The following is a 16,086-nucleotide window of genomic DNA, read 5'->3' as shown; positions in this document are numbered from 1 at the left end:
GATAATCAGGGAAAACTTAACAGAGGAGATTGATCTTGAAGGAAGAAATGGATTTTAATAGGTGGAGATATAGAAGAAGCAAGCTTCACCCATGGAAGAAACCCTTCATAAATGTACAGAGACAGATGATCTCAGGATGATATCAGGTGAAAATAAACTGTTAAATTTATTTGGAATTTAAAATATGTGAGAGTTTTGGTTGTTATTGTTTTGAGAAGTAGTGTGTATAAATCTAAAAGATGTAATAGAGGCAAGTTGTGAAAGGCTTTAAATACCAAGACAAAAAATTTTTACAGGGTGTCCCAAAATTCCTAGAGAATTTTAAGCTTTAATAAATTCAGAAGCATAAATCTTATACTTTTGGAAAAGAAAGAAGAAAAAAAGAAGGAATGAAAGGACTGTGAAAAATAAAGGTGTTTAAGGTACATAGGATGAGGTATATGGAGTTCATGATTTGTTGGTGAGTCATTTTTTTTAGTAATGTCTTATTCTTTATGATCCCACTTGGGGTCTTCTTGGCAAGGATACTGGAATTGTTTGCCATTTCCTTCTCCAGCTCATTTTACAGATGAGGAAACTGTAGAAAACAGGGATAAGAAATCAGATGAAGAAAAGACTTGTAGTGCTTCAGAGCCTACTGGAGTTTAGATAGATAACATGATAATTGTTTATCCTTTCAGTGAAGGAGATAAAAGAATGAACCATAGAGTCCTCTGGAGCAGAGAAGGTGAATGATGTGGGTCATACTACACTGAGTATAAGTAAGGCAGGTATAGAGGAAAGCTAGCAATTCTAAGTGTAGAGTATTACAGGACTGACCAAGTAAATTTATGCACATGAAAATCATTTGTGGTAAAGCATTTTACCTTTATCCCTCTTTTCATTGCTATGGAGGCCACAAATGGTAGAGATTATCATTAATATGTGGTAGGGATGAGGAGACTAAACACAGGGCAACGCTGGAAGGTCTCAGATTCCAGTTCTTAGCACAGTTCTTTTGCAATGACAACTTTATACTGACAAAGTAAAGTAATCCTTGGTATCAGATGGCAGAGTTTCCCACAGTTATTTATACACATCATTCATATTCCAAAATAAGAGATCTCCCTCATGGGGGACAAGATGTATACTTCTTCTGAGGGTCAATCTATAGATATTTTGATATTGCTCCTGTGTGCAAGATTTACTAGTCACTGTTGAATATTAAAAGAATTATGAAATAGGATTCACATTCCTTATTGACCTTATTATTTAGTAATTCATGAGGGAAGATTTAATTAACTATACAAGATAATATAGAGTAAATGTGAAATGAGAGGTAGAGACAACAATTGCTATAGGAAAGACTTGGAAGTACTAAAGTTGGCTGTGCTATATTCTGTGTGGTCTGAGAAGGCACAAATAAAGTTACTTGTGAGTATATGGTTACTCAGTGAAGCCTGGGAGGATATCTTAGATCCTAGGGTACTCAGTTATGCACATGGTCTTGCTCAACCACAAAGGCCTCTTTCTTTCAAAGGGAAGAATCAGTATTTTTTAAGGCGGGGTGGGAGAAAGAGAGGCAGAGAGAGAAAAAATAAGAGAATGTCTATAGACCTGCAAATAGAAACTGTCCCAGAAACCTGCAAAAATTGTAAGATTTATAAACACTGAATTGTATATACAGCCAAGTGGTGTATTAAATTCAAAATAGTGTATTTACATAAAATGAATTCATATCCTACATGAGGACTTTCCTCATCTAATCCAAACTACTAGTGTCTAACTCCAGAAATTATCTTGTATTTACTTTAAAGTAAATATTTACACATACACACACACACACATACACACACAACAAAGTATGTATGTATGTGTCTATATGTATATATATATATATATGTTATACACACACATACACACACACACATAGACAAACTCATACACATTTAATAAATATAAGTTAAATATTGCCTGTTGAATAATGGAATGTGATGGACCAGAATGGAACATTTCCTGCAGTATAATGTAAATTCTTCAAGAATAAAGACCCTGTTATTTCTGTCTTTGTTTCCCCACACATATAACAGTCAGTGCCAGACACAGAGTGGGTAATTAAAATTTTTTGATTGAATAAACATTCAATCTACTCTGTTTATAGAGCAAATACTGTAATAGTAGTATATGCTTATAACATAGTGCTATATTTCCTTGTCTTCTGGGTGCCAGGAATTGTGCTAAGCTCTTAGGAGAAAAAGAAGATAGTTTCCATTTTCACAGAGCTTTTGATCTACTTGGGAATGGGAATGAGGCACTCAAGATATATGCATTTAAATAAAAGCAAATCTATAAAGTAATATATATATATATATATGAGTATATATGTGTGTGTGTGTGTGTGTGTGTATGAAACTTCCTTTACATAGTGTTGACCTTCATGTTAGTAATAATTCAAAACATCATAGTTGCTAATTGTATGAATCTAAAAAGTTTTATCTCAAATATTCTAGATTAGCTTTTTTATTACATTTATCTTTAGAGACTGCATGTTTAAATTTGGTGATTTTGGGGTAAATATTAAATTAAATTAATTTATTTTGAATATTCTCAAATCTTCAAATCCTTGAATAATTTAAATATGTACATGTAAACCCATATGTACATATTATATACAATGACATATATGAAGTATAAATCTCTTAAGTGGTACACGTTTGAGATATTTGTGTTCTATGATTTTTTTGTTTGTTTTAGATATGCTTTCTATTTGATAGGTCTGAAAAATTATAATAAAATATGTAAATATAAAATAATTTCAAGAAATTGAAGATACCAAAACCTGGGGCAATCCATTAAGCTTTGTTTATATGTTAAAATATTTCCTTGTTATTTAGTGTTTTAGTTTTTTTTTGCTTATTTATTTAAACTGTCAAACTAGTTTCATGAAAGAGAAAATTAACAATTATTTGCATAACAAATACAAATTAACAAATAATGTGATACCCCCATCCTCTCAAAACAGAGTTCTCCTTATGGGGCTACTGCTTTAAAAAACCGGGATGCCAGTGAGATGTAATGGTTGAAGGTGCACTACACAGACAATAGAATGTTTTTCCTTAATGCGCGACATTAAATCAATAGAGCATGATGAGAATTTTGTGAAATGCTAACGCAAGCAAGGACAATTGTTCTTTGGTTTAAAATGCTGAGTAATATGTCAAGGAATGTTGAAAATGCCACTTTAAGACTTGTATTGGAAGCTTATTCTGAATGAGTTAGAAGGGAACAATGAGGAAACTCAGCAAAAAAAATGTGCCTTTGAAAGAAGGATTTTGTTGTCTTGCTCAAAGGTGAAATTAATATATCATCCAGAAATGGCTAAATCTCAGAATTGCTCATCTGTTATTGACAATCCAGAGCTTAGTGCAGAATTGGTTGCTAAAAAGAGCATGAGTGTTTTGCTGAGACCTCATACAAGAAAAAGAAAAATAGAGTTGTTTGCATGAGCAAATATAGGGATTGTAACGAATGTAGCTTTGACTTTGACTATGTATGTATCAGACTCACCATATCAACTGGCATTTTAATTAACTGTGATGAAAATATCCAGTGTCCTGAAAAGACATGTAAACTAAAGATGGAGTGCATTGTGTCATGAGAGAGAAATATTAAGGTCAGTGTTGCCAGATAGTAGAGTATACATTAAGAAATGAAGAAAAATTTTAAAGTAGGAAGGTGACAGGTTATAAGGAAAATAGTAAGGCTGTGACTTGCATCTGTGACTTCACTTCCTTGCTCTTTGCCATTTGAAATGCTATCATTTTGACACTGAGAGAAGGACTCAGTTATTGCTACTTGCAAGTGATGGATCATTTGGCCTCTGATGGTTGATTTCTCCAATGGTCCTGACCTGCCAGAAAGTCTTCTGCCATTGTGGGATCACATTTTAAATAGTACTTCTTGGTGTTACCTTTAGAAGGCTGTTGTTTTGTTTATTGTTTATTAAACAAATATCATAGAAGGGTAATCAATATATTAATAGGCTTATAGAATATAGATTTTAAGTTGGAAGGGACCATTTAGTCTATAATTCTTATTTTATAGAAAAAGGTACTGATGACTGGAGAGATTTGACTTGCAAAGATCACACAGATAGTAAAAATAAGAAGCAGGATTCAAACTCAGATCTTTCTGACTTTGGTGTTCTATATTTGTTTCTGGCTGAAGGACTTCAGACTGACATCATATGAGGACTGATTTAAGTTAATGGGATGGTTATTAGCTTCTAGAAGAGAAAATAGTGGAAAGCATCATAGCTTTCTTGAAGGCATAATGGATTAGAGTTCTTCTGCTTGATCCCAAAACATAGAATTCAGGTGAAAATTGCAAAGAAAAATTAAACTTTAGGGAAGGAAAAAACAAAGCAAAACAAAAACTTCACTTCTTAACAATTAGAGAAATTCTAAAGTGGAATGGGCTACTCCAAGAAGTAGTGAGTTCTCCATCCCTCAATGGCTTCAAATGGCTGGCTGGTTACTTTTTTTTTTTTTTTCTTTTACTATCAAACTCTTAGCAATGAGTGGAAATTGTGTCTGATGTTTGGGTATATGGCAGCCACACTAAGATTCTTGTTCATATATGAATTTTACTAAATGTCCTCTTAAGGATGAAATATCTCAGTTTCCCTTCCTTAATTACCCTGAATTGTAATACCTCACTTTCCCTGCATTATAATATGTCAGTTTCCCGGAGTTAGTACACTAAGTTTCCACCACTATTCCCCTTCTTGGTTATTAGACTGAGATAATTAGGGCTGCAGAGCTCTGGCCACTCTGGCATTCCAAAGAGTCATAAAACTCCAGATGGCTCATCTTAAATACCTAGATGGCATTCTCTATCTTTCCTGGCCCAGATTTCCTGTCTTCTGCTTGACCACCTTCTTCACTCCAGATGAATTTATGGAGTGAACATACTCCATATCCATATATCCAGTGTCCTGAAAAGACACGTAAACTAAAGATGGAGTGCATTGTGTCACGAGAGAGAAATATTAAGGTCAGAATTTATGGTCCTTCCTGAAATTGGGACTTACTAAATGTTTCTCCCCCCTTCCCTTTGTTTCCCTGACAGTTGAACCCCTATAAAAGTCTCTGGAATTAATTGCTAGATGCTGGATGCTTTGAGACAAGAGTCCCACACAATCGACTAATCAAAGCTTTCCACTATTAAAATATTAAAAAATCTCTGCCTTGCCTCAATTTCTCCAGCACTGCAAGAGCCCTTCCAATAATAAGATTCTGTAAATGATATGACAAAAAATTAGTCACATTTTTGAGGACTTCTGGGACAGCAGTACCCTGAGGTACCTTGTGTGAAAACAACTGTTATTCTGTTTTTTTCATTCCCTAAAATCACTCTTCTTTGTTCTCACTCCAATTTTCTATATTCTTCTTAATACATGGAAGTAAACATCACACACTATCCTGACAAAGACTTAAGTATTTTTGAAATCGGTCAAAAGATCTTTTCCAAGTTCTTCAGGATCACATGACTATTTATATCTCATATCCACTTAAAACAGCCACTCTTTTAGATCATATTTGACTTGGAGTAATTGAAGACTCCCAGATTTGTTTCTATTCTATGTGTGCTAAGCCAGACATTTCCATTCTGTATCTGAGAATATTTTTGGACTCGTGTACTTGATTGAGTATAGTAAGTTTCACCCAGGTTTCCAGAGATGATATTTCTAACTTGACAGGCAAGAATCAAAGAAATTGAACATATTTAGAGGTAATTTAGTACAGTGGGAAAGAAGAATAAGATTAGAATGGATTCATAATTGTGTGACATTGAGCAAGTCAACTTAATTCTCTGAACCTTTTTCTGTGGGCAATCAACATTATAATAGTATTCTTTTCACCTAATCAAGCTTACATTACATGCAATAATGACAACCAAAAAATAGTTTGGAGATGCATTTGTCATAGAAAAAAGCTTTTAATAGTAAATAATTCAGTTTTTTAGTCAGTTAATTGTTTGGATTGAATCTCTGAGGTAATTAGATGTCATAACAGATCTAAGTTCATATTTGGCTTTTGGGACCATCTATGGTCACTAAGCAAGTCACATAACTTTTGTCTGCCTGTTTTTTCATCTCTAAGTTGGGAATAATAACAGCATCTACCTTCCAGAGTTGTTATAAGGTTCAAATGGGCATTTTCTAAAGTGCTTTGAAAATTAGAAATACTATATAAATGGGAAAGTTATTTTTATCATTATATAAATTGTATTTTATTAGTCTTATCAAGTGACCTCACATACATTTATTCCAAATCAGGAATGTATCTATTCACATCATTTTTTTCCTTTATAAGTAACACAAATGCACAGGAAAAATAATTTTTCAATACTTACAATTTGTTAGTTCTGTGAGTGAAAGAGATCCTGTTGGGATAGGATACATGTTAAATTGAACACAAGTGCTTCAAAGACTTGACTTATCAGCTCTTCCAATAGCATTTGTTAGGTGAATTTGAGGGTCAAATGAGTTTCACCTTTCAAACAAAGCTATGTTAGATATGAGTGATAAAATAGCAACTCTATTAACTTTTCCCCTATGATTCTGTGTACCTCAGCTTAAAATTTCAAAGCTGTTTTTTCCTCATCTTTATCCATCCCCTACTAAGGCAGCTCTAGAATATTAGATACATACAAAAGAACAGCTGTATGAACTTAAAAAAAATCTGTAGACACTGATAGCAGAGCATGTTTGGGGATATAGATTGGCCCTGGGACTATGATGTATTCAAAGTAAGTGAGATAAGCAAGAGAACCTTACAGAGCGAGAACCTCTCAGAGTGAGGCAATGAAATAAAACAGACCAAAGTAATTGGTTCTTCTTTTAAATGAAACTCTGACCAGCCTTACCTTGAACACAGGGGGCTTAGGCAATCTTTGTATTTCATACTGTCACTGGCTCAGTATGTAGAATAGAATGCAAATCCCCAGGCATGATTGAAATCATCTCCTCCTCCAGCAGAGCAGGGACCACATTACAACTCCCAAAGCAATATCCAGGCATTGCACAGAAGGGAATGGAACATCATTTTCATCACACTATCTAGTTAGTTGGTGTAGGCAGAGCTGAGACCCTTATGAATTTTGGACAGCTAATACAGAAATCCCTACCTCGCCAAAATATCTGTGTCTGCTTTGTAAGCTGAATTAACTATGCTATATCTATCTATCTATCTATCTATCTATCGCCATCTATCTACAATGAATGTATACATATATGCATAAATACACATATGAACACATACAGAAACCCACACATAGCCAGTATATGTGCTTAGATGTATGAATACACATGTATATCCACACATATCTATTATATTTGAATCAGAAATTGCAATTGTCCCAGCTACCATTAGTTTGGGTAAAGTGGTAGGAGCAAAGGAAGTCCAAGATGATCAATATCAGAAATAGAAAACCTCTTGCACTATTCTGGGATAGGGGATATAAAACACTTGTTGCACTTCTCCTTTAGGAAACAAATGATAATTTAGCATATATGCCCTTTTAAATTAATTCATTTCTGCCCTAAATTGCCATTAAATTTTTGATAAGACAAAGTCTCCAAGTATAAATAATTCCTTATCAAATCACAAATTTATTTTGTGTGGATCTATGTGTAATATTGTATATATCCTAGCATCTTCTACCAATTTGAGATCAATTGGTAAAACAGATGCATATTAAATTCTGTGAAGTTCTGAAAACTGTGAATGGAAATATGTGTTGTTACATCTGATTTTCTTGCTGTATATGAGACAAATAGGTTCTCCTAAGGATATTCCACATGCTTTTAGAATGAGGTAAACATTCCCTAACCTCACATCATGTTATCTCCCTCTGACATCCTCCATCCACCAGGTGATCCTACATGTAAGAGCCATGTTGTTGAGTTGTTCTGCCATGTCTGTTTCTTTGGGACCCTATGGATGATAGCCTGCCAATATTGTCAATGGGTTTTTCTTGGCAAAGATACTAGAGTGATTTGCCATTTCCTTCTTTAATGGATTAAGGCAAACGAAGTTAAGTATCTTGTCCAGGGTACACAAGCTGATAAGTATCTAAGGCTGGATTTGAACTCAGGTCTTTCTTTTTTTGGCTCTAGTGGTTGTTCACTGAATCACCTAGCTGATTCCTGTAAGAGTCATAACTATTTTCATATCTCACTTTGAATCCTGTCTTCTATATGAAGCCATTTCTGATTTCCCCAGTCATCACTATTTGGAAATGGGAAATTGCTTTGTATTTACTTTGCATATATTTTTTACTTAATTACTTGTGTATATGTTTTTTTTTCCCAAAGTAGAAGGTTGAAACTATTTCATTTTTATTCTTATATACTGAATGCCTAGCATAATTATTAATATAATGGATACTTAATGAATACTTATTGAATTCATGGGATTATAGCATTAAAATTAGGTGAGATGTTGAGTAAAAAAGTGACTTGTCTAGAGACATAGAATTAATGTGTATATGAAGTGGGATTTGAATCAGATCTTTCTGACTCTGGCTCTCTAAACACTATATACCATAGTATCTAATGCCTGATCATTCTTGGCAGAAAATGGGCTATTAATAAATGGTTGCTGAATGAATAAATGAATGATAATTTGGAAAGAAATACGCCTGGTATTTCTAGTGAAACTGGGGAACTACATCAATACTTGTGAATGGCAGCTAATACAGTTAAACAGTTTGTTGATACTAGAAAGGAGATTTCAGGAAAGATCACAAATGGTATATAATATTCTATTTCCATTTTTCACTAGAAGATTTTTATTATTGAAGAGGCAACTTAACAATCTCTAGTAGGAAAATACTACAGTGTTCGATCATTTTAGATCATAAATTCTCTAAAACCAAGGTTTGTGTCATATCTACTTTTGTATTCCAGAGTGTAGCCTAGTTTCTTGCAATTTTGTGGGAGCCTAGATTGTTGATGTTGATTGAATAAATGAGCCTGGTATGCTTTACATTTAGAATCAAACAACTTCTTTTTAAAATCTAGCACTGACACTCACAATTTGTATGACTCTGTGAAAGTCAATACATTACTGATTCTCAATGTTCACATCTATAAAATAGTAACAATACTTACTTTCTCCACATAGGACTTTCATGAGGAAATATAAATTTTAAAGTACTATGTAAACCACAGTATGCTACATAGAGATGATAAATTATTGCTATGATTTCTAGCAAAATAGTGAAATAGACACATTTAAATTTGATGTCTATGTAGTTATTGTAATATTGACTTGAATCATGAAATCATAAAGATTTCAATAATCTAGCCACAATAACATTATATAAATTATAAACTTCTCTTTGAGATCATTTTAATACTTATTCTCCCAGCTCCATATCACTCTGCACACTAAATCTTTTTTTTTTAATTTTGTTTTTAAAAAAACAGAATAAGTAAAAAAGAAAAATAGAAAAGACAAAACAAAATAAAACTAAAGAATGTTATCATGTGCTCAGCAGGACATCAAGGAGGATTCAAAATATATAACAATAAATTACCAGTTCAAAAAAATTTATATGTTAGTAGAAGAAATTATATTCATGAATGTCCATCTTCAGTTCCTTGTAAATTGTTCTTTTGTTCTCTTTTGTGCACATTTTTTACTTTATTTTTTTTTCTCCCTGTCATCCTCTTACCAGCCCTAAGCAACCTATAGTTAAGAAAGGATATATTTAAATATATATGTATATATATTTATATTTACACAAATAGATATATACATATATACAGACATACCCCCCCCAACACACATATGCATTTCTTTCCTATGCCTGCTGACTCTGCTTTAATTCAGCTTCTTAACTTGCCTTGATTATTACCTAATCTCCCTCAACCCATGATCCCTCCATTGTCTTCTTTCCTTCCTCTTTGCTTCCCCTGCTCATCCCTCTCCCCTTATTTCTTTATAGATTTTGGATAGCGCTATATTCTTCATGGTATATATGTATGTTGACTATTTAACCCATTCCCGATGTGAATAGATTTTCAGAACTATGAGTCCTCCTCCCTTTCCCCCCAATGCTTCTGTATCTAATTTTCATACTCAACTCATTTGTATAACATAATTAGTATTTTTACTTTAACTTTGCCTCAATCTTTCCTTTGAGCTACCCTATTGCTGATGTCAATCTTAAAGAAGTGGTACACATTTCCCAAGTTAAAAAAAAAAAAAACAAAACACTTTATCCATTTTGAATTCCTCAAAATTGATCTTTGATATTGATTCTTATATGTTAAATTTTCTATTTAGTTCAGGTTTGGTTGATAGAAAGTCCTGAAAATTTGCAAGTTTATTGAATGTCCATTTTTTTCTCATCAATATTATAGATGATATTTTTTGGATTATTTCTTGCATTATTGTATCAAGGTTCTTTTTTTGGTCACAACTTTCAGGCAGTCCAGTTATTCTTCTATGTTCTCTTCTTGATCTGTTCTTTAGATCTGTTGTTTTTTAAATAATATTTTTTACACTCTGTTCTATTTTTTCCTTCTTTAGAATCTGTTTTATTATTTCCTGGTCTCCATAGCTTTACTAGCTTCCCCTTACTTGATTCTAATTTTCAATGTCATTTTCACCTTTGAGACTCTGTATCTCCTTTTCTAGTTGGCAAACTTTTTCATAATCTTCTTGCTTTTCTTGGATGGTTTTTATTTTTTAATTTTTTCTTCAATGTCTCTCATTTGATTTTTAAATTCTTTAATGAGTTCTCCTATAAACTCTCTCTGGGCAGGAAGCCATGTTATTGTTTGGGGTAGAAGTTTTTTTTTACTTCAGTGTCCTCTTCTGATGATGAAGTCCAGTCTTCCCTGTTCCCATAGTAAGTTTCTTTGGCAGGTTCTTCATTCTTTTTTGGCTCAGGTTTTTGTTTTTGTTTTGTTTTAATAAGAAGTATTAGTGTAAGCATTTCTAATTCTAAGGTGCCTCTATCTTTACTTGAGCTCTTCCCTCTGACCTAGAATGCTAAACCAAAAGTTCCACCCGCTAGCAAATATCCATAGACAGCAGTGTCCCACTGCCCCACTACCTTGCACTTACAGATTGTGCTGGTTCCTTTTCACCCAGGATTGCTTCTCTGCAGCACAATTAAGCCTGATGATCCTAATATGCCTATATACCCACAATCTTTTGAGACTCAGACCCTGACTCCATAAGCTGTAGAAGAGATGAAAGTTTCTATGGTTCCTGCAGAGGCTCCAGCCAAATCAAGCTCACCCCAGGGCTCCCCATTGGATATTTCTGTGGAGCTAGCCTGGAAGTGTTTGCACTTCACTTGGATTATTCCCTGGAATGGGGTCATTCTTTGGATCTTCTTAGGTTATACTTAGAGGACCTCTGTTCTGACCTAAATCTTCTTGATTTTTCATCAGTCTATGTTTGTGCTGAGGCACACATTTATTCTATTTGTGGGGGAAATCTGACAAACTTGAAATTTGCATATCTACTCTGCTATCTTCCCAGAATCCTCTATACCCTAAATTCTGATTAACATTTTATTTTAAAAAAGCATTGTAACTTTGGCTAAAAGATCATCTAATCTTGTTAATAAACCAGAAACAGAAAGATGATACATATTTCTTTTAAATTTCTCTCTAGCTCTCATACTTCTTTCTATAATAAGGCAATTTATATTTAAAAAAAATTAAAAGCAAATCTGTCACATCTCCTAATAAAATTACATTTAAGAAATATTAGATGTGTTAAACTGGTCTTGCTAATTTAAATGGAAGCTCATAGAATGTAAGCTCTGCAATACCTTTATGTATATGTATGTATATGTGCACACTTTATATGTACATTTACACACACACACACATATATATATATTTATGGCATATTACTATCATTACTTAACATAAATTATTATACAAGTTTTTCAAAAAGAGCTACTAGATATAAGATTCAAACTCTATTCCTCTATTTTATTTAATATTATGAGGAATAATGAATTCTTACCTGACATAATAAGTAGGGGACTTTTCTTGGTACCAGGAAAATCTATATTTAAGTTTTGCTTCTGACACATACTAATTGTGTGACCCTCAGGATATCACTTAAGTTTTTAGCACCAGGTAAATCTCTAAGATTATAATTGTGGGAAGGAGTTTCTATAGTAGGAATTCTATACACTGATGAAATTAGAGGTCAGACTCTCCTTTTCTCTCCAAAATGAAGGAAACTATCTGGTTGAATTTGTAGCAACTTAGAAGAATTTGTTTTTTCTTCTGAAGCTATTTTGCATATGACATCATATAGACCAGATGTCTAAGTAGACATTAAAAATTGAAGATGTATTTCTATTCATTTCTGAAGAGATGCGAAGATTTCTTCCAGTGAGCATATGAGAATTGGGGGTAGTGAAGAGATGGCCTGGATGCAGATCTGTGAGCCTACTGAAAAGGATAAAGGGAAATATACATTTGAGATATTTGATGGCAAAGATAATCATCAAAGGACCCTTGATCTCTCTGGGCAAGGTAAGATATTAAAATAATTCAACATATTAAAATTGTATATTTAGTGGCTGGTTTAGGACCAAATGAGCGACAGTCTTGTGTTCAGATCTTGCTTTTGACTTACTACCTACCTATAAATGATTAATTATTTAATTTCTCTGAGCTAGACAAAATCTCTTATGTATAAAATGGAGCTAATAATAATACCTATATCATTGGTAATAATAAAGATTAAAGAAGATAATGTATTAAAGCACTTTATAAACCTTAAAGTACTGTATACTCATATACTCAAATAAATCAGAGTATAAATGTAAGTTATGCTTAAATACTTTGTCATTCTACCAAGACGTTTATGTAACAAAACACCAATTTTGGGTTTTGTACTGACAAAATTAAATTTATATAACTTTTTTGTTCATTTGTTATTTGACTAAAAAAAAAAAAGGAAAACCTACTATTTAGGATTTTAAGTACCTTTGAAGAGAGAATATAACATTGAAACAATTCACTAAAAGATGAAATATTTCTTTCCAGCTTTTGATGAAGCATTTGCAGAATTCCAACAACTCAAGTAAGATTTGCATATTTTATTAATATTACACAAGATTAGTTTCTCCAACTCCTGGTTCCTCCATTCCTCACCTCTCACCCCTTACCCACCAACCACCCTCCAGATTGTGATAATACTTATGAACTTTTAGATTTTAAAATTCTGTAGTATGGATATAGCAATGAAAAAGTATATCAGTGATTTATCTGTTATAAAAGAGAAATGTTATTAAAATATAAATGCATTTAAGAACAGGATTATGGAAATTCACATTCAAAATTTTTTTTTAAAGATTTAAAGGAGTGGCAAGCATTTCCTCAGAGAAAGGAATAGGGTGAGAGAAGAGAGAAGTTATTCTATTTTAAGGGGTTTCTCAGGACATAAGCTCTAAATCTAAAACAAACAGTGAAAGATAAAGTATTTGCCTGATCAAGCTTTCAGATTCAGAGAATTTGTTGAGGTCTTTGGGTTGCAAAGCAAACAAGATCCTCTAGTTAGTCTTATGTAAAGGATAGTAGAAGCTGTATTCTGCTGAGATTTTCAATGAGGTAGAGGAAGGAATAAAGACTGTGGTATCAAAACACCCATTTTTAAGGCCTATTTCTGCCTCTGCGAGCAAGTCATTTCATGTTCTTTAGCTCCCATTTTCTTAACCATAAAATGGAGATATTAAGACTTACATTACTTACCCATTTCATAGAGTTTCTATGAGGACTAGCTGAGACACTACATATAAAGTACTCTGTTAATCATAAATTGGTCCATAAATGTAAATTGTTATGTTGTTAACCAAACAATTGATCAAGTTTTTCTACATCTCACTTATCTATCTATATCAGATAGACAAAGCTTTCAAGTCATCAATCCAGGAGGTGGGAGTTATTAGGAAATGGAAAATATACTTTTGTCAATGAGTTGACAAAGCATTATCATAAAAGGTTTAATTTTCTTTTAATTATAATTTCACATTTTCCTTAGTCAAACTCCATCAATAGAAGATTCATTTTCTTTGCCAATATATTAATTTTTTTTTTAAATCTTTCTTCTCTCCTCCCCACCAATCTTTAGGGCAGCTGCATTTGCTGAAAAGAGTAAGTACATTTCAAGTGGCAGCAATGGCTAATTATTAGTCTGTGTTAGTACTGATTAGAGATCAATATTTTAACATATGCATGAATTTGTGTTGAATCTTAAGTGTTCCTCCTCATGACATTTGGATAATTGCTCATTTCATCTCGTAGACCGTGGCAAGGTGATTGGTGGGTTGCCTGACGTGGTAACTATAATGGAAGGCAAGGTAAGAATGATAATTTTTGTGCAATCAGAAGGAGTTCATCATTTTGCCATTCTGAATACATGAAAATGACTTAGATACTAAAGGCAATTCACCTTTTTCTTCCTTTTTGCTGTGTAACAAGAGTGCTTCAAAAGTTGTAGCATGGTGACTGTCATTCCTTGATATATAGGAAAGCTTAGCCTAAGGTGTTCTGAGCATTCAGTAAACATTTGAAAGAACACTATGATAGGAGAGAAAGAGAGAAATAGGGGAAAGGGGAAAGAGAGAAGGAAGGAAGAAAAGAGACAGAGACAGAGGAAAAAAACAGAAAAATAGAGAAAGAGACACAGAGATAAAGAGAGACAGAAAGAGAGAAACAGAAGTGGGAGAGAAAGGTGGGGAGAGAGGAGGGAGTAGAGAGATAATGGAGATGAAATGGAAATAGGAATATGCATTTTGTTTAGGGTGGTCAGAAATTGCAGAGTTAGTATGTAGAGTCAGAGGGCTGTCGATTGTTAAGCCCTTTCTAGAAGCTAATGTTATTTTGAATACTGTTCCCAGAGCAAGAGTTAGAAAGCTAGATATGGGTCATGGAAAGCCACGATGAAGCATTATCAGAAGGAATCTGTGATCAACTATATAGCAGGCTCTCACCAATCAGGACAGTTTGTACCAAAATAAATTTCTATATTTTTCCGACGTGTCATCTGACTTGTCTTTTTCTATCTTTTCTTCTTTCACCCATTTTCTTTAAAAGACTCTGAATTTGACTTGTACGGTATTTGGAAATCCTGATCCGGAAGTTGTCTGGTTCAAGAATGACAAGGACATTGAACTCAATGAACACTTTATGGTCAAAGTGGAACAATCAAAGTATGTCAGCTTATCCATCAAAGGGGTGACCTCCGAGGATTCAGGAAAATACAGCATCAATGTTAAGAACAAATATGGTGGGGAAAAAATAGATGTCACTGTGAGTGTGTACAAACATGGTGAACAGATACCTGACATTTCTGCCCCCCAGGCAGCTAAACCAAAGCTGATACCAGCATCCTCCTCAATTCCAGAGTAATAAGAGAAGCATTCTCCTTAACCTGGGGGAATGCTCAAAAGGCAAAATGCTTTATCTAAGTAGTATATAGATAAGTTGTAGTGGAGTGCTGTGCAGATAGAGAAGTGATTTAGGATTATGCTTTGAAGAGTGTTTCTGCTTGCTTCTATATACACATTCAAAATCAACCAACTGACAAAAATAATAGGAAATATGACAATGAAAGTCATATGAGATGAAAATTAACTTTTTCTTTAATTTTACTACTGGAAATAATCATCTAAGAACACCAATAGCATGTTGTGATTGTGTAGAGACCCATAGTCCATGCTAGTTAGAGTCCTCAATTGTATGTTCCAAATCTTGCCTTTAAAGTCATTGGAAACACCAGTTACCTGGAAATACATTGTTTTTCTTGCTTTGGGCCAATAAAGCTTTAAAACACACCTTGTTGTAGGTCTTTCTATTCCAAATCACACCTAACTACTTCTGTTTATTCTCTCTGCTTGTTTAATTATGGCTTATTGTGCAATTTCACAGCTGGTAGCATGCAGACAGTACACTTGCAATCCAGAAGGCAAATGATGGTAAATCACATTTACTGTATAGCACCTAAAGACAGTATTTCACCCTTTAGGGACTGGAATCAGGCAGTGAAACTGACA

General features: G+C 33.5%; 1 protein-coding gene across 1 annotated transcript in view; it reads left to right on the top strand.

The window, feature by feature from the left end:
* Positions 1-15,867, top strand: part of MYOM2 (myomesin 2) — a 150,995-nt gene extending 135,128 nt beyond the window's left edge. The window contains exons 33-37 of the mRNA XM_051975997.1: positions 12,399-12,562; positions 13,079-13,115; positions 14,163-14,185; positions 14,336-14,391; positions 15,128-15,867. Coding sequence (XP_051831957.1) covers positions 12,399-12,562; positions 13,079-13,115; positions 14,163-14,185; positions 14,336-14,391; positions 15,128-15,442 — 595 coding nt within the window. The 3' untranslated portion in view covers positions 15,443-15,867. The remainder of the gene's footprint in view (positions 1-12,398; positions 12,563-13,078; positions 13,116-14,162; positions 14,186-14,335; positions 14,392-15,127) is intronic.
* Positions 15,868-16,086: the final 219 nt, after the last annotated feature.

The sequence above is a fragment of the Antechinus flavipes genome, chromosome 2 (assembly GCF_016432865.1).
Source record: "Antechinus flavipes isolate AdamAnt ecotype Samford, QLD, Australia chromosome 2, AdamAnt_v2, whole genome shotgun sequence".
Classification (NCBI taxonomy): Eukaryota; Metazoa; Chordata; class Mammalia; order Dasyuromorphia; family Dasyuridae; genus Antechinus; species Antechinus flavipes.
This window is presented reverse-complemented; position numbering and strand designations above follow the sequence as displayed.